General features: G+C 37.0%; 1 protein-coding gene across 2 annotated transcripts; it reads left to right on the forward strand.

Moving 5' to 3' along the window:
* Window positions 1–739: 739 nt before the first annotated feature.
* Window positions 740–19173, forward strand: lmln (leishmanolysin-like (metallopeptidase M8 family)). Of its 2 annotated transcripts, XM_077728017.1 has the most exons (16): window positions 740–1106; window positions 2944–3044; window positions 4501–4531; window positions 4705–4787; window positions 6163–6280; window positions 7966–8144; window positions 9234–9339; window positions 10752–10846; window positions 11627–11744; window positions 12229–12336; window positions 12678–12865; window positions 13668–13800; window positions 14850–15009; window positions 16184–16314; window positions 16978–17188; window positions 19029–19173. In XM_077728017.1, exons 1-16 carry the CDS (start codon window positions 981–983, stop codon window positions 19115–19117), a joined length of 1977 nt encoding a protein of 658 aa, XP_077584143.1. In that variant the 5' UTR covers window positions 740–980; the 3' UTR covers window positions 19118–19173. The 2 variants fall into 2 exon arrangements, with proteins under 2 accessions (XP_077584143.1, XP_077584144.1); XM_077728018.1 differs by lacking the exon at window positions 19029–19173 and having other exon boundaries at window positions 17045–17075.
* Window positions 19174–19571: the final 398 nt, after the last annotated feature.

Here is a 19571-nt window from a genome sequence, read left to right on the forward strand (position 1 = left end):
ACCCAGACACTCGCAGAAGTTGATTGGATCATTTATTCCACCAAATATCACATGATGAAGCCTTCTCCGAAAGGACCGACATTTGCACATTGCACAACATGCAGGTGCGACACATTTACTATTAATTGGTTATTTTCTGTTTTGCAGTAAGAAAACCACTACTGGATTAGTTACTAACTTCCTTTTGATATTGACCCTAATAAGGGTAGAATTAATGACTGTAAAACGCACGTAAAAGAACCCAAACACAAAGCTAAACTTATTTTCATTATGCTGTACTTTTTCAATAGGTTTCAAAAGCACAATATTTCAATTTATGTATCAACATGATAATAATAGTTTGATTTCACCTGTCCTACGTTATATATTTTTCACATTATATGCAAGAAAGATTTTGCATCAGGGCCAAAATTGAGTTTAAATAGCGATATGTATTGCTCAATTTTTAATCATTTTTTTTTAACAGCTGACGATGGAATGAAGATGGAAATTAGCCCTAGACTACAATATTACATATATACGTTGATTAGCATGAATATAGACAGGATCATTAATATACGCTGTCCCTTTTTAAGTAAATCTAACTTTTTTCATGAACACTAGATACAGAAATGTCACTGCATATTTAAATTGATTATAACTTTTATTCTACACCCAGCCTGAATCATAACCACGCTCTTTTCTTTTGGTAATTAAATGTAGATGTCTGAAGTACACTTAAAGTGGGTGTAAAGGCGTCGTTCTACGACAGCCATATTGCATCGGGATGTGACGTCATGGCGAATCAATGTACTACACGAAATCCGCCTTTAGAGATAGAAGTAAAAACAACCTGTTTTTTGTTTTGTTTCAGAATACACATTGTGTACTGCCTGATTTATGCCAACTACAATGCAAGGATTGAACACGAACATCAATGAAGCCGTGCAGTTGGTTTTGATTTTGACCTACTGTGTTTTGTTTACTTTTAAAACTGGAGTATGGATCTGAGATTAATAATAGAGAGCAAACTATCTGCTTGCTGGATTATTTGTTTTGCCCTCATCCATGCCGTTTTAATCCGTTGCCACGGGACGTGCAAACACCATGTTCCGCTTCCAAATGAGGTAAACATTCTTCACGTTTTCTATAGTCCAAAAAAGGTCTGTTGGATGTTCCATATTTGCTTCACATTGAGGTTTATATATAGGCGACTATATCACAATAGTATGTATCTGTATCATCTCATTTTCTGAACCGCTTTATCCTCACGAGGCCCGCAGGGGGTGCTGGAGCATATCCCAGCTGTCTTCTGGCCAGAGGTGGGGGGGACACCCTGAATTGGTGGCCAGCCAATTGCAGGGCATAAGGAGACAAATAACCAGTAAAAACAATGTAACTTCTAAATCATGTGGTCCCCAACCACCGGTCCACGAGCTTTGTAGTGCCGGGCCGTCAGAGTAAAAAAAATATTAACGTTTTCAATCTCGCCGTCTTACTTTAAATGATAATTTTTGTTATAATAATAAAAAAAAAAATTGCTATGGGCGGCCTGTTGGTTAGTGTGTCGGCCTCATAGCTCTGGGGTCCTGGGTTCAAATCCAGTTCATGTCCATCTGTGTGGGGTTTGCATGTTCTCCCGGGCTTTTGTGGGTTTCCTCTGGGTACTCTGGTTTCCCTCCACATTCCAAAAACATGCACGGTAGGCTGATTTGACACTCTAAATTGCATGGTTGTCCATCTCCTTGTGCCCACTGATTAAGGGTGTCCCCCACCTCTGGCCTGGCCCGGAGACAGCTGGGATTGGCTCCAGCAGCCCCCGTTACCGTAATCAGGATAAAGCGGTTCAGAAAATGAGATGAGATAATTTCTATTATAATTGGGACCCAGGTTTTTTTTTTTGCCGTCGTGGGTGTTATTCGTGTACCGACCCCACCCCCACACAATTTTGCCTTAAGTTGTCGCCCTCCCCATTAGCCAGTCCACGAGAAAATTTAAACAGATTTACCGGTCCCGGGTTGGGGACAGCTGCTCTAAATGGCCATTCCTATTATTTGTATTAAAGTGATAGTAGTGGTAGTGCTTTAAGAAATGCCCAGATAACAAACATTACATAAATATGACACACTCATTCCTAGGGGCAATTTACAGTGTCTAATCACCTTACCATGCATGTCTTCGCAATGTGGGAGGGAATCCGAGTACCCGGAGAAAACCCACGCAGGCCCGGAGAGAACATGCAAACCACACGGGTGCACCGACGTGGATTATAATTCCCAGGTCCCCAACTGTGAGGCCGACGCACTAACCACTCATCTGCCGGGCCACTTTCGTATCTGCATGTGGAGGACAATAATGGAAATTTTGTAAAAAAAAAAAATGCATCTCCTTTGGTTCTGCCTCCAAATGAATAGTAAACACGTTGCTAGATATTACAGTTTTTCTTAAATCTGAGTTAGGGACCGCCCACATATCACCCAGATAATATCTTATGACTAAAAGTCAATGGAAAAATAATTCTCATTTTGGTACATTTCTGCAGTAAGGCAATCTGACGCAACTGATTACTATAGATATATATTTTTTCACAATATTTCTTATCTTGGTTGTGTGAGAGACAGCTAAAGGGCAACGATAGTAAAACAAACCAAAAAAACAGATTTCATCCCCAAAAATGGAGTCATGTTTTCTCATTCTGATTCCAGTACTCAACAGAATATTACTAAAGCTCCAGTTTTGACCAGCTGGTGGTGAAATTTAGAGCTCTAGTAAGCAGCTGCCTATCATTAATGAATAAAAAAATCATGAGGGTTTTTTTCATTCATGGTAACCAAAAAAAAATCATAAGAGGCAGGTACTCTCTGTATTGAAGGGTCACAAAAAGAATATTATATTTAAAAAATTGCATACATTTTTCTTTTCAGTAAAATTATACCACTATTCTATTGCTTAATTCTCATTCAGGTTGTCCATCTTGTGCATTTGAAGCCTGTGCATGTCATTAAAAGAAATGCTGATGACCATTTCCTGAAGATTAAAATCATCTACGACCACAGTGTGGATGAGTGAGTATGCTAAAGTAATTCATTGTCTAACAACACAATCATATACTATTTGCTGGTTGTTTTATTTATTTTATCATTTCTCAGGAGGGGAAGGCAGTGCACTATATAGTGGTTTCCATGCCTTCCCAAGAGGAAGCAGAGCCAGTGGAATCTTAGGTGGATTCTTTTATCTCTGGGGTAGAAGTCAATAACGTGGTCGAAAAAGCTCTTCTTTGGCAATATCCTGGGGGTGGATGCGATCTGCCTAGAGCGGGGGTGTCAAACATACGGCCCGCGGGCCGGATCCGGACCGTCTGCTGGTTTGGTACGGCCCGGGTACAAAAGATGCATTGTATAAAAAAAAGAATTTTATTTAAAATTTGTAGTTCGTGTATTATCCGCTAGGGGGCGCTTTGTTTTTGTAAGTGCAGACAACATGAATTGACATTTATTTATGTTCTTATTTTATTCTCTTGTTCATCATATATTGTTCATAATGTCAAAGGAAAATTCTGTTAATAAACATTTTGATAATTTACTCATTCTTTGCACTAATTATTAGTAATAGTGACTAATACAAAGGAAAAAGGTGGGCTTATTGTTAGTTCTATGTCATTTTGCAATGAGTTTACTGGTCCGGCCCGCTTGATCTCAAATTAAGATGTATTCGGCCCGCAGACCAAAGGGAGTTTGACACCCCTGGCCTATGTTTCTAGAGCAGTAGTTCTTTACCTGGGTTCGATCGAACCCTAGAGGTTCGGTGAGTCGGAGAACAAGACTCATTGACTTATCATGCCTATTCATTATAACATGCCCTGCTTGACCATCACTGGCTGCAGATCATCTCGTGGCATTTGGTTGGCCAATCAGTGCTGCAAGGAATCTACCTTGAATCTGAAAAAAATTGAATTTTATTTTACACTAAAGTAGGGATTGGTCAGTGGCGGGCCGTCATGACCTTCAATGCTTCAACTACCCCCAGCTTTCCATCTGGATAGCCTAAAAATTAGATTTCGGGTGCCAATCTGAACAAGGTCCTTGGGAAAAATTCTGCTTTCTCCTCAAATTGTGTGTCGTGCTAATGCAAGTTCAGATTCCTGATGGCTATGGGAAAAAATGTCCATTAGTCTATCTGTTCATGCTTTGTGAGATTTGTAACGTCTGCCAAAGGGCAGCAGCTGTAACAGGTTGTGACCAGGGTGGTATTGGTCCCTGACAATGTTCCTGGTTCTTGAGGGAGGGCTGGCAATGTCATCCAGTGAAGGCAGAGAGCAGCCGATGATCTTCTCATCAGTTCTTTTAAGATAACACCAAATTATTTTCATGCTATTGCACAAGTATGATGAGATCTACACACAAATTACAAATGTGGTATTTGAGACACAATGAGCCATGAATTTCCAGCCATTTCTTATTTCATTTCATCTCATTTTCAAAGACAAACTTTCCTTAAACAACAATCTCTCTTTACCTTCAGGCTCCCTGCAATCAAAAGAAGACTGGTGAAGGTAAGAATTCCCTCATTTTCCTGCAAACACAGATGGTAGGCAGTCTTCTCCACTATTTGTTTTATGGCATTTGTTGCCGGGATGACGGAGTACGATAGCAGATCCCTCCCTGGAATCTCTGAGTGCATGAGACCTATTGTACATATAACAAGTTTAATTATGTTTGCCCTTAGGATAAGCTGTTTCCCCAGGCAATTGACTATCTACAGAAAGCCTTATTTGTGAGGCACAGGGTCAGCCCTATTCTTCTCAGTAGGTATGTGTCTTCTGTAAATTCAAAGATATACCATTCATTGAAGGTGCGCCTTATACTCTGGTGTGTCTTATAGTACAGAAAATACATAGCTGTCAACTTGTACGTTTTATACGTATTTTATACGTTTTTTTTATCATTTCAAATCATGTACGCCGTACACCAACTTTTGTAGGGGGAAAAAATCGCCAATATTTATGAAAACTGATCTCAACAAGACCGTTTTGGCTAAAATCCAGATAGTCTCGTAGGCTGGTAGCCAACGGCACAACTGACATCGATTGTTACTATTGTCACGGTATACCAGCAAAAATTATCCTAAATCGTATGTATTTTTTTTAGTGGTGCGTACGGCAATATCGATAAAGGATGACATGCGCATGTGTAGATATACATAGAGTAAATATCGTGGAAGCAAGCATTGAGGAGCCACCGCGAGTAAACATGCGTCGTACGGTGTTTGTACGTTTTTTGGGGGGTTTGTACGGGGAATCATAATCAATTATAAGGGCAGAGGTTGACAGGTATGAAAATACGATCAATTATATACAGTATTCAGGTCCACCGTTTGACAGTCTGAAAGCACCAATATATAACAAGCATTCCAGAATTGATATGATCGTTAGACAGATTTTGCCACTGTTGTTGCACCATGGGGAATGCTATACTGCCTCCAAGAACTCTTGGAAAGGCTTGACGAAATTGTGACACCATTCCAATAATCACTCAGCTTTCCTGTCCTAGTGGATGTGCTCCATAGGTGTATGTTGACATGAGCTGTCGTCTTCATTTAATTATCATCCTATATTAATTTTGATACAATAAAAATACAGTTTAGATTTTTTAAATTAATTGCAATTAGGGTGTTTTAGTTTCATACCTACTTTAGAGAAACGTAACTTTATGGAACTTATGGAAATCGTTGCATTAAGAACAACATACATACACTAATAGAGCAGGACAACAATTACAAATCATAATAATAATAATTAAAAAAAACTGACATTGTCCAAAAGTGAATACAGTTGTACCTCAATTTTAAAATAATTGGTTCCAGAGCTTTTTTTGTAACTTGAAAATTCCATAAGTAGATATGTACTTTATATGTAAGTTCTCAAATTTGTTCCACGGTCTTTACACAACTCCCAACTAAACCCTTTGAAATTGGTCAAAGTGTCTCAATTTTGTATGAAAGATGTGAGGACATGCAAAAATGAGAGAAAAATATTTATTAATGTCTTTAAATAAATAATTAAATAAAATGTGTAACTTGAAAATGTTGTACCTAGAGGCATTCGTAGGTAGATGTATGACTATTCATGTTTTTATCTTTTTTATAAATGAACTAAAATGTTTTTGTTTATATATCCTTCTACAGACAATGTGCAACTAATCAGTATCTCAAGAGGAGGGATGATCCGCATCGCTACTGTCAGAATGCCTGTGCAAATATCACCTATTGTGGCCCAATCATTGTACCTCAGCACCACTTGCAGGTCGGAAGCATTATTTTTACGGCATGAAAATGATGCAATCTTTAACTTTAATTTGTGTGGTGCAATTAATCATGCTAATATGCACAAAATCAGAGTTTCTGTTTGATTTATTTAATTAGGAACCGAACATATTAATGAAAATATTTATATTCTAATTAATGAACATTTATTTGTAAATATGTAAGATTGTACCCGAGGGCTAATTTCCATCTTTAGTGATTTGTGTAGGTTGAAGATAAACGATAACTCATACTATGCACGCACACACACACACACACACACACACACACACACACACACACACACACACACACACACACACACACGCAATTTTTTTTCATCCAACTGCCAGGCTTTAAGATGATTAGAGAAGAGGTTCAGATGTTATTTGTAATTGAGTTCCAGGTATTTGCGGCACGGACAGAGAAAGTGCTTTGGCTGAATGCAGTAAAATTAAATGTAAATATTAAATATCAAATTTATTAAATGGGGCAGCCCGGTGGGGCGAGCGAGCGGTTAGCAGCTCTGGGGTCCTGGGTTCGAATCCAGGTCACGTCCACCTATGTGGAGTTTGCATGTTCTCCCCGGCTGGGCCTGCGTGGGTTTCTTCTGGGTACTCTGGTTTTCTCCCACATTCCAGAAACATGCATGGTAGGCTGATTGGACACTGTAAATTCCCCCTGTGTATGAGTGGGAGTGGTCCGTCTCTTTGTGCCTTGCCATCAGCTGGCCACCGATTTAGGGTGTCCCCCGCCTCTGGCCCTGAGACAGCTGGGATTGGCTCCAGCAGCCCCTGCGACCCTAATGAGGATAAAGCGGTTCAGAAAATGAGATGAGATTCATTAAATTAAAATTAAATGTATTTTCGACCCCATTTTTTTATAACACTATGACAGTTACAGTGCAAATACTTATAACATTTTTAATGGTTTCAGGTGGAAAAATGATTCAATGTAAATATCAAAAGTATGCAAATATGAAAGTAATTGTGTGATGTGTAATGTTGTGAAATGTTTTTAAAATGATATAACATTGTACAATTGTGAACTTTACAATTCTCTAAAATAAGAATTCAATTCAAAAGTGCAGTCATACCTCTTCACATGAGAGAAACTAAATGAGTTCAATCAAATATGAAAACCTGTTTAGCATAGAATGTCATCTTCCAAACGCACCAGTGATTCCTGTTTGAGATTTACACACTACTTTTAAATACCAATTCTCCATTTACCAAGTATCACACTTCATAAAATGACGGGTGTAAAAATATAAATATTGCATCAGATTTAGCAAAACATATCTTGAAGAAAATTGTATTGGAAGTTAAAAAATAAATTAAAATTAGCACCAGAACATCACCCAAAAAATAAACATGGTAAAACCTTTATCACTCACGAATGCACACTGGGAGTTTTAGTTTTATTTAGTTAATAAGGGACAGCACATATTAATGAACATATTTATATTCATAAATCTGTTTAATTGCTCAGTTTTCAGTAAAATACTTACCCAAAAGTCCATAACAATTGAGAATACTAAGGAAGAAAGTTCAACAAAATATCACAGAAAAAAGTCCTGATCTAATTGCGGTTTTCAAATACCATGGTCCCACTTAAATTTGGATCTGAATTTAATAAACAAGACTTTTATGATGTTCTTTATTCAAATTTCTCTTTAATTTTTAGCAATGCAAGATGTGTGTTGAGTCGGGGAAGTCCTGTGCTCCATCAGGTCCCCCTGACGGCCCAGGGGTGGAAGGGTTTGACTTCATCCTCTATGTCAGTGCTATTGTCACAAAACGATGTGGACTGGAGAACATTGTGGCGTATGCAGCTTACTGCCAGCTGGAGTCAGTGCTGGACAGGTAGTAGGGTTAGCCTTGTACTACAGTAATACCTTGACATACGAGTGCTCCGACATACGGGGAATTTGAGATACGAGTAAAATTCCCAGCAAGTATTTACCTGGAGATATGAGACAAATTTTGAGATACGAGCATTCGAGACAGCCAGGTGGCCAGGCTGGGTCGCCAATACAAATGGAAAAGCAGGAAGTTCACCTCGAAAGCCACGGTTGAATAAATGAACCTTTTTGCCTTGGTTATTGCACAAGAAGGATTAAATTTTGCGCAACGTAAGATTATTTTTTTAGGTGTGCGTGTATAGGAATATAAATTGATTTAAGTTACATTTAAAGTTTATGTTACGTTACGAGCGCATCCGTCAAGTCTCTCTCCCATCCGCAAACTCTGCATTGTATTATATGTCTCATTTTATTATCAAACGTCATAGCCATTTGTTACTCTGTTAGTAAATGGTGATTTACAATGAATAAAATTATATATTTTTTTCATTGTAATATCAGTTATTTTGCTTGTTTTTCAGAGGGTGGGAACGAATTAATTTGTATTTAGTTCATTTCAATGGGAAACGCTGATTTGAGTTATGAGTAAATCGACACATGAGCTCAGTCCTGGAACGCATTAAGCTCGTATCTCAAGGTATGAGTGTACAGTAAACTTTAATATTGTTTATTTCTTTTTTGGAAGCGTACAGATTTTTTTATGTGTAAATTGCCCATATGCAATACTTACATGCATGTATTATTGTTGTTGTCAAATTGGCCAACAAGGACAATAATCTTTATTCAATTTCTCATTGTATGAACTCTTCTAAACTGACATCGAACTGTGAGTTTGACAGTCTGTAGATGGAGTGTGTGATTAACATAGAACTATCAATTCCATTCTCAACTGTAGAAATACTCTCTTGTGTCTTTGAAGTATACTGTTTGTTCAGAACAATGTTGCTAAAGGGCCAATTTGTCAGTAATAACATCATGAGAATTAGTTATTTTGTTTTCAGTGACTCACTTCTTGTGCATTGTTGTAATAATGGAAGTTTATTATACTGGATTGTGGAGTACATCTTTTTTTGCCATTTTCTTTCTTTAGACCTATAGCTGGTTATGCCAACTTGTGTCCCGCCATGATCTCGTCCGAGCCACAAGAATTTGATGGAATGCTTTCCACTGTGAAACACGAAATCATCCATGCTCTGGTCAGTATGTTTTTGTTGTTGTTTTTTTAAACCAAAGGTAAAAAAAATATCTTATAGAAAGTAAAACCCCTTTTTAAAAAAGCCAATCATTCATTGATTTCAAACAATACTTCATTACCCTCAGAGAATAATTACAAGTCATTTATACATGCTGCCACTAGGTATTTGTTACTCTGTTAGCAAATGGTGATTTACAACGAATAAATTATATATATTTTTTTCATTGTAATATCATTTTTTTTGCTGTTTTTTCAGCGGGTGGGAATGAATTAATTTGTATTTAGTTCATTTCAATGGGAAACACTGATTTGCGATACGAGTAAGTCGACATACGAGCTCAGTCCTGGAACGCATTAAGCTCGTATCTCAAGGTATGACTGTACAGTAAACCTTAAGAGAATAATTACAAGTCATTTATACATGCTGTCATGGTATCACAACTCACGTTGTTCTTTGTTGGTCTGCTATGCTGTCAATTGTGAACCAATTTTTCTTGAAATTTGGTCACTCTGTAGCATGGGCCAGGAATGGTCAATCCTCAGAGCCTGATTTTTTAAAAAGTATTATTTTTTTGTTTCGGGGTGATTATTTAAATGAAGAATTTTTAGATTAGATTATATTATTCATCCCTTATTCGTGAAATTTAACTGTCATAGTAGCAAGAGGTTGAGAATACAGACACAGGAAAAGACATTTTAGGCATACAGTGGTACCTCGGCATACGAGCACTCCGACATGTGACCAATTCGAGATACGAGTAAAATTTCAAGCAAATAATTATCTCGAAATGCGATACAAATTTTGAGATACGAGAAAGCCAGGTGGCCAAGACATGAGAGACTGTACGTGAATTTAGCGCACTGTCTTTTTTGCCGCATCTCTTTCATTTATAACAGATATCTACGAGCACGGGGTGGAGCGAACAAATTAGAGAATTTACATATAAAGTGCACCACTACTTACAAAATTTTCAAGTATTTTTTTTTTTTTTAAATTGAGAAAAAAGCTCTGGAACCAATTCATTTAAAATAGAGGGACACCTGTATTCACTTTTGGATAATGTCAGTTTTTTAAAACATTGTTGTCCTGCTCTATGAGTGTATGTACGTTGTTCTTAATGCAAAAAAAATCCATAAATTCGGACAGTTACATTTCTGAAGAGTAGGGATGAAACTAAAACACCCTAATTATAAGTAATTTAAGAAAAGGAAACTGTATTGTTATTGTATCACTACATCAACACAACACACATACACATGTGTATGGTTATCTTAAACATCAAAGTGGGGTAATAATCCAAAAGAATAAGACAGTGAAGAGGGCAAATACTTTTTCACAGCACATGATTTAGGTTTATGTATTCAACAGTTTAAGAAAATTGGGTAATCATTCAAATGTTATCTTTCCACTAGGGGTTTTCTGCCGGTCTGTTTGCTTTCTACCGGGATGATGATGGCAAACCTTTGACTCCTCGCTTTTCCAGTGGCCTTCCTGCTTTTAATGAGAGGTGATTGCTTTTTTTTAATTAGTGGAGACATTGTTCAAATGTAATTAATTTTATCAGATTTTACTCTAGTTGTGGATTTACACCACTTCTAAAACCAGAAAAACACATTTGTGGGAAATCTGAAAGAAATAATGATAATAAGAAATATGATACATTGAGAAACAATAAGGAGCAGGCATAAAAAATGGAACCTCATATTTGGCGTTCTTTTTTTCTTCTTCTCAAATCGATCTCAGCTCTCCCATTTCCGTATCTACGGCGAAATCTGTCTAATTTTAGTACTATTAAACACATTTTAGTACTATTAAACACATTTTAGTACTATTAAACACATTTTGGTACTATTAAACACATTTTAGTACTATTAAACACATTTTGGTACTATTAAACACATCTTAGTACTATTAAACACATTTTAGCACTATTAAACCACTAGTTATTTCTTACTTTGTGAATACATGGCAAATTAGAACAAATTAAAATGTTTTTCCAATCCAATATCCTGTTGTTGATGTTTTTTTTCAGATGGTTGGAACAAATGAATTTGTTTTTAGTTCATTTCTGTGGAAAACGTTAATTTGAGTAACGAGTAAATCGACATACGATCTCAGTCCCGGAGGGCATTAAGCTCGTACCTCAAAATAAAACCATAGCAATTTGTTTGATTAACCATATTTTAAGTAAAAAAACTAAGAATTGGTTGATTGATCATATTGATGATCTTTGGGTTCAACATAATCATTTAAATCTCCAAATTATTTATGCATACCTCTGTCCCAGTCAGGGTCTGTATCAGTGGAGTGAGGCAGTGATCAAGCGTGTCAACAGACTGTGGGACATTAGAGGAGGACTAATGGTGCGACATGAAGTCCACGTCGTTGTAACTCCACGTGTTGTGGTAAGAAGTCACCTTTGCTTCCATTCAAAATAACTGGAAAGTTTCATCCATTCAAACCTGTTTAGCTAATTTGTAGAGCAACCACATCAAAATATCTGTATATAGCAACCAATCCCTTCAATAGGATGTTATATATTAACTCTACTAATGGCTGCACTTGAGTGTTGAATGGTGGTCTATCGGTGCCAAATAAAAACCCTGTAACTCTGGCTTAAATTGACTTGAATTGAAATTTCGGGTTTTTATACGCGTGTGGAATTTAGAAAATGTATGTAATTGTCTGTAGATAAGATTACATTGTTTTATAAATATACTTACAGCAGTCATATTTACTAAAAAACATTTGGGAGAGGGGCTTAACTGACTTTATTTTTAATTTAAATATACCGATTAGCTCAGTTTGGCATCAATTCAAAACCAATGTATAGTTAGATCTATTTTCATTCAAAGGCTGACTTTATACATTTTTTATATTTGTGGCTAGGAGGAGGCAAGAGAGCATTTCAAGTGTCCAATATTAGAAGGAATGGAGCTGGAGAATCAAGGGGGTCGGGGGACTGAACTTAATCACTGGGAAAAGAGACTTTTGGAGGTATGCATGTTTAATTTAGGGTGTACCGTAATTTCTGAACCATAAAGTGCATCAGGGTAAATTCAAATGGCTTATTTTGAAATCGGTTTCATATATAAGGCACACAGAATTATGAGGCGCAATAATAATACTACTAGTAGTACTAGTATTACTAGTAGTATTGGTGATTGGAGATTGTGCTATACACCCACTAGATGAAGCTGTGCTAAAGAGAATTTCTAAATAAGGCACATCAGTTTGTAAGGCCCATTGAAAACATTCAAGTCTTTTAGTGACACTGGATAATGTGGAAAATATAGGAATTAAAAGTTAAATTCATTGTTTTCTTGTTCCTTCATAAGAATGAAGCCATGACGGGTTCGCACACCCAAAACAGAGTGTTTTCCCGAATGACGCTGGCCATCATGGAGGACACAGGGTGGTACCGAGTTAACTATAGCCTGGCCGAGACACTGAACTGGGGACGTGGACTTGGCTGTGATTTTGTCATGAAAAGCTGCAAGTTCTGGATGGACAAACAGAGACAGAGGTCCCTAATACAGATACTTTATTTTTCATTATGTGGCATTGAGTCATTGTTATTTGTACACCATTCATTTGTTGTAGTTGTAAAAAGGTGTTTTCATAAATATGATTAGTTTTATAACCTAAGATGCCATTTTAACAAAGGTTGATCTTGACAAAGGTATGACATTTGCCTGAGGGTAATCAAACCATATAAACCTAAATGTATGATTATTATCAATAAGCATATGTTTAGTACACCAAAGTTTCCCCCTTTTAACTAATTATTCCAAAATATACTCTCTTGGTTCTCTCTCTTTTGTTTCATTTCCCACAAGATTTTTATATCACCGAAACTTTGGCCTTTACTAATTTTGCAATCTTTCTGAGTTCCCTAACATTTTTTGCATTCCATTCCCTACCACAATACAGTGTTCCCTCGGTTATCCCGGTTAATGGGGACCGGGACCATCCGCGATAAGTGAATTTCCGCAAAGTAGGGATTCCCCTTCAAAAATGCTTAATTTGAATTTATAATTCAATTTTTTTATTTTTTCTAATTTTTTACCCCCCTGTATACAGTACACCATATAGAATACGGGTAGAGAGAGTGAAATTCATGTTATAACAAAAAAAACTGTAAAATATGTTGTTTCAATGTAATATTTGTATTTTTTTTTTTTTCAAAAAAAAAAAATCCGCAAAGCTCTGAGTCCGCGGTAGCTGAACCGCGAAGTAGCGAGGGAACACTGTATACCCATCATGTGAATTGAAAAGAATTGTTAAATATTTCATTCGTAATGAAGGTTATCTGTATCTTTTTTCAGACAACATACTCTTACGCCTTACTGTGGTACTGTGCGAGCCTCTCCTTTGCAGCTGATGTGCAGACAGGACCATCTAGCCGTGGCTGTCTGCAACTTGCAAAAATACCCCCTGGAGTTACCACTGGAGTATCAGGTACAGATTAGCGGTGTTAATGAAATCTCATTTTCTGAACTGCTTTATCCTCACAAGGGTCACAGGGGTGCTGGAGCCTATCCCAGCCGACTTCGGGCCAGCCAATCGCAGGGCACAAGGAGACAAACAACCATTCATGCTCACACTCATACCTAGGGGACCTTTAGAGTGTCCAATCAGCCTACCATGCATGTCTTTGGAATGTGGGAGAAAACCGGAGTACCCGGCGAAAACCCGCACAGGCCCAGAGAGAACATGCAAACTCCCCAGCAGGTGCAACCCCCCCGCAAAATCTGTCTAATTTCCATACTATTAAACACATTTTAGTACTAGTACACCAGTGTTTATTTGTTACTTTGTTAATAGTTAAATAGAACAAATAAAAAAGTTTATCCAATCCAATACCATGTTTTTGTGTTTTTTCAGAGGGTTGGAACGAATAATTTTTTTAAATTCATTTCTATGGGAAACGTTCATTTGAGGTACAGGAATCAACATACAAGCTCAGTCCTATAACGCATTAAGCTCGTATCTCGAGGTACCACTGTACAGTGTTCCCTCGGTTATCGCGGTTAATGGGGACCGGGACCACCCGCGATAAGTGAATTTCCGCGAAGTAGGGATTCCCCTTCAGAAATGCTTAATTTGAATTTAATAAAAAAAAATAATAATAATTTTTTACATTTTTTTGTTTAATTTTAATTTTTATTTTTTTATTTTTTTTACCCCCCTGTATACAGTACATATAGAATACGAGTAGAGAGAGTGAAATTCATGTTATACCAAAAAAACTAAAATATGTTGTTTCAATGTAATATTTGTATCTTTTTTCTTTTTTTTTCCCCCAAAAAATCTGCGAAGCTCTGAGTCCGCGGTAGCTGAACCGCGAAGTAGCGAGGGAACACTGTACATCTAAATACTATCAGCTCCATTATGTAATAACAAAATGGTGCAAAAGGGCTCGCTTTTAACACATTTTTCAAAGATATCCATATGAAGGATTTGTTGTTATGATGTCCATTTTAATTATCATTTATATGTTTATGTAGTATTTTGAACAGATTCCAGATGTAACTCCTGACCAGCTGTCATTTTTCGGGGGTGCGGTGGAGATTGCTGACTTCTGTCCTTTTAGTCAAGATTTTAGCTGGCACGTGAGTGGAGAGTATCAGAGAAATTCCAACTGCAGAGTATCAGCAAACCAACCAGGTAATTTTCATACCGTCATTCATAGAGCCCTCCATCCCAAAATTAAATTACTGAGCTTTTTAGTTTTTGTGGCCTCTTTTGAAGCAACAGATCAGCCAATATGGAGACTAAGATATCACTGAGACAAATGAGATTTCAGAAAAGCAGATTTAATCATTGTTTCATCGTATTTTCAAGTGTGTCTCACATGTTGTTTTCTTTAGGCATTCTCATTTTCTTCAGTAACAGCTGGTCTGTTTTTTTCAGTTTTTTTAGATTAGAGGCAATGTTAAAATTTGCATTCATACTTTTAATACTTTTACACAGTTTTAATGGAGAATTTAAATGTCTAGAACTACCATTTTAATATGTCGTAGAAAAGCTTCAATATCGTATTGTGGTTGCAAACAATGTGTTTATTGAAAAATTATGCCCAGATAGGAAATGGTTTAAGTGGCCAGTTGGAAAAAAATAGAGGGACGTGATAATATATCACAATTACCTGGGAATATCAAACATTATATACAATCTTCAAATCAAGGATAGCCAGTGACGGAAAAACATACATACCGTACTCCTACAATGGTACCTTGAGATACGATCTTAAATGCATTGCGGGACTTATTCGTATCTCAAATCAACGTTTCCCATAGAAATGGACTAAAAACAAATTAATTTGTTCCAACCCTCTGAAAAAACACCAAAAACAGGATGTTGGATTGGAAAAACCTTTTTATTTGTTCTATTTGCTATCTATTACAGAGTAACATATACCTGGTGGTTATGATGTTTAACAGAACTAGAATTACTGAAAAAAATGCAACGTTCTGCCCAGTACTCGTAGAGACATTACACGAGGGAGTTGCTTGTAGAAAGATAGTGCCCATGATGTTCTTATGAGCAGCCACTTGTGTCCGTTGTATGCTCATATGTCAGAATTTGTCTTGTATCTCAAGATAAGTATTTGCTCGAAATTTTACTCGTATCTCAAAATGCTCGTATGTAGAGGTATTACTGTATATATACTGCCAAAAGGACCTAGGGGTGTAGGAAAGGTAAAGTGATGGAATAGAATTGTATCTAATTTATAAAAATATTTAACAACCACACCCTTGCATGTGTCCTGAACTCATTGCAATCAAATATATTTTTTACGTAAATCTCTCTGGTTTGTTATTTCTCTCTTTATATTCAGACTGGTGGAGAAATTATGCAGCGGAGTACTATGGGCCAAACTCTATCTGTGTGTACCAGAAATCAGCTTTTGTAATGGAGCAGTGCACCAAAAAGGTCACTTATCCTGACTGGGGTTCTGGTTGTTACGAGGTACTGTCAATAATTACTTTGACCGAAGGACAGTTATTAAATTTCTTAAAACAAAAAATAAATGCACTTTTGCAGCATAATAATGAAAAACGAAACAGTGTTAATGTCTCAAAAAGGCAAGAAACGAACCCGTGTTTTTCTTTTTTTAAATTACATTTTAATATTTCTTAATACATTCCTTTTTACTTTACTTTGCACTTTATACTTTTTACTTTAATGATGAGTGATGATTATGTTAATACTTTAGTCCTTTTTTTCTGTTTATGTTTCATATGTACTGTTAACGGATGCACTTTTTTATATGTATCGTATCTTGTGCCCATCCGTCAAATTTTTAAAGTCAATGTGGCCCCCGGGCCAAAAACTTTGCCCACCCCTGCGCTAACCACTCGCGCCATATATTACATTAAAAATAAATAAATAAAAATAGTCTAAAATATTATTTGGCTTGCCACCAGTTCAGGGTGTCCCTTGCCTTGTGCCCAGAGTCGGCTAGGATAGGCTTTAGCACCTTTAGTAAGGCTTGTAAGCCTCCACGCACTGTTCTAAACTGATCTACTGTCTCTGATTGGGTTACCCAGACATCTTGCCCTTTATCAAATTTTAAGTTTTCAATGTATTTTGTATGTTTACATTAAATATATAATTATATGTCTATCACAGGTATTATGTTCACCTCAGGGACTGACAGTGCACATTCAGGGACACACCTTCCTTTGTCTTAATCAAGGTCATCTTCTGAGTGTGAGTGTGCTTGTCAGAGACTGGGTATATAACGGTGTCCTGATCTGCCCTGCCTGTACCGACTTCTGTGATAACTGTCCGGTGCTCCAGGAGCTCCCAACAAGGAATACCTCCAGGATTAAGACCATCGGTATGTATTTTATCTCCACATTTAAACATACTGTATTTTTACGACTATAAGGCGCACCGCATTATAAGGCGCAGCCTCAGTGAATGACACATTCTTGTAATTTCCCATGGCACACCTGAGCACTGAAACACTGATTTAGATAACCTCCCTGAGCACACTGAGGACCATTGTAAGCATAAATAAATAAAACATGGAACACTGGCTGCTCAGGGAAAGAGGAGATTGTGCAACTATTACCGTATTTTCACGACTATAAGGCGCACTTAAAAGTCTTACATTTTCTCAAAAATAGACAGGGCGCCTTATAATCCAGTGCGCCTTATATATGGAAAAAAAATAAAATGTGCCATTCATTGAGGGTCCGCCTTATAATGCGATGCGCCTTATAATGTGGTGCGCCTTATATATGGAAAATACGTATTTAGCTTCTACAGTCAAGTTTGAAATAGAATAAGGCTGGAAAACAACAAAATCTGTCACTGATAAATGCAAAAAAATATATTGAATAAACAATAGTACTTCAACCAATAGTGGCCTCCACGCAGAATAAAAACAAAAAAATCCTTAAAAAAAAAACGTACTGTATTTTCACGACTATAAGGCGCACTTAAGTCTTAGATTTTTCTCCAAAATAGACAGGGCACTTTATAATCCAGTTTGCCTTATATATGGAAAACATTGAAATGTGCCATTCATTGAGGGTGCGCCTTATAATCCAGTGCGCCTTATATATGGGAAAAATGTCATTCATTGAGGGTGCGCCTTATAATGCAGTGCGCCTTATAGTCGTGAAAATACGGTAGATGTGGTACTATTATGTATTTATGTTTTTACATTTCAGATATGTAGATACATATTTATAAGGTATTTTATAGTTATACAGAGCTGCCACTCTCTGTCAAACCCATTTCAGGAGTACCTTTGTCCCATTTCCAGAGTTTATCCGGAGTGAATGCGATTCACGCAAAATCGATATGCGCTGAAGTCGCACAAGACGAATCATTCGTCAGAACTTGTAACTCGGTTGGTCCACAATGCACTCTTGTTACCGAATTCTTCAGGTTTACGGTGCAGTTTAATCAAGGTTGTGGAAGCTGTACTGATGGTGTAAATTTTGAAGCATTTGAATTGGAAATTTGGTACTTTTCTGAAATGGTTGCTTTAAAAAAATTAAAGTGACACTTTTGGAGTTTAGAGAGGTTGTCGGCAGTCCCGGAGTTTGCGTTGTATTTCCGGGTAAACTCCTGAAATTCCGAAATAGTTGGCAGCTCTGGTTATAGTTTTTAAATTACTTGAATGTTAGCTAGTACTGACCGGTTTAAGGCTAGTGATGTCCCAATCAGCGGAGCAGCATCCAATACAGCTATTCTTGGTAATCGTACAGTATTGGATGTGGTTACAAGATCACATCGGATACAGGCAGCATGTGTTTTAATGCCATCAAGCTTTTTGGCTGCTTTAAATCAAACATTTAAAATGGGACATTTAGAAAATAATCATAGTATTGTAGTGGTATTTGAAAACAGCATTTTGTAGAGGACGTACGTGCAGGGTTTACGCTAATAAGGCTACACCTATTTACATCAACAATACATTCATCTTTAAAAATAACCAACTCCAAATACTTACAACAACTACATTCAAACAATTAGATTATTTTATTGCCCCACATGTTATGGATACAAATAATGACAAAAAAAGCCAATTTTAAATTATTTTACGAGAACTTAAAAAAATGAAAGTGATTGGGTTGACTAAAAAAGTTGGGGGAGATTTTTTTGGACTGTTTATGCCAATTTATGAATACATGCAAATATTTGGATTTGCCATTGTGTTTCAGATCCATGCTCTAAGTCTTCCAGGTTACCAGTCAATTTCAGTCTCCAGTCCACCATTATTGCTGTGCTGCTCACCTGCCAATGCAACTGACAAAACCTTTGACCTCAAATAAATAGCTTTGTGTTGCACTTTTCCTATTTAAACCATTCCTTTGTCTTTTATTATTCTTATCGTATTCAAAATTTCAGGTGAAGTGAAACCAATGAGAATAATCTTGAAAATAATCCAATAAACTAACTGGCCCTAGGAATGGAAAAGGAGGAGGCAGTTAGTTACCTCAGCCAGTTTATAGCATTGGCTTCCTTGTTGCCATGGATACATTATGGTGTGACACAAGTACTCACGATGTCTTCTGGGTATGTCTGTCTTAATTGGGTGACTTAACCGTTCAATTTACAGGTGTCAAACCGATTCCACAAAGGGCCAAGTGAGTGCAGGTTCTCTGACCAATCACTGAGAATAACACCTTTTCACCACACTGCTCCTTTACAAGTGTTAATAGTAGTTGATTGTAGGTTGGTGATGCTTATTTCAGCAAAAACCT

Source organism: Stigmatopora nigra, chromosome 11 (assembly GCF_051989575.1).
Source record: "Stigmatopora nigra isolate UIUO_SnigA chromosome 11, RoL_Snig_1.1, whole genome shotgun sequence".
Taxonomy (NCBI): domain Eukaryota; kingdom Metazoa; phylum Chordata; class Actinopteri; order Syngnathiformes; family Syngnathidae; genus Stigmatopora; species Stigmatopora nigra.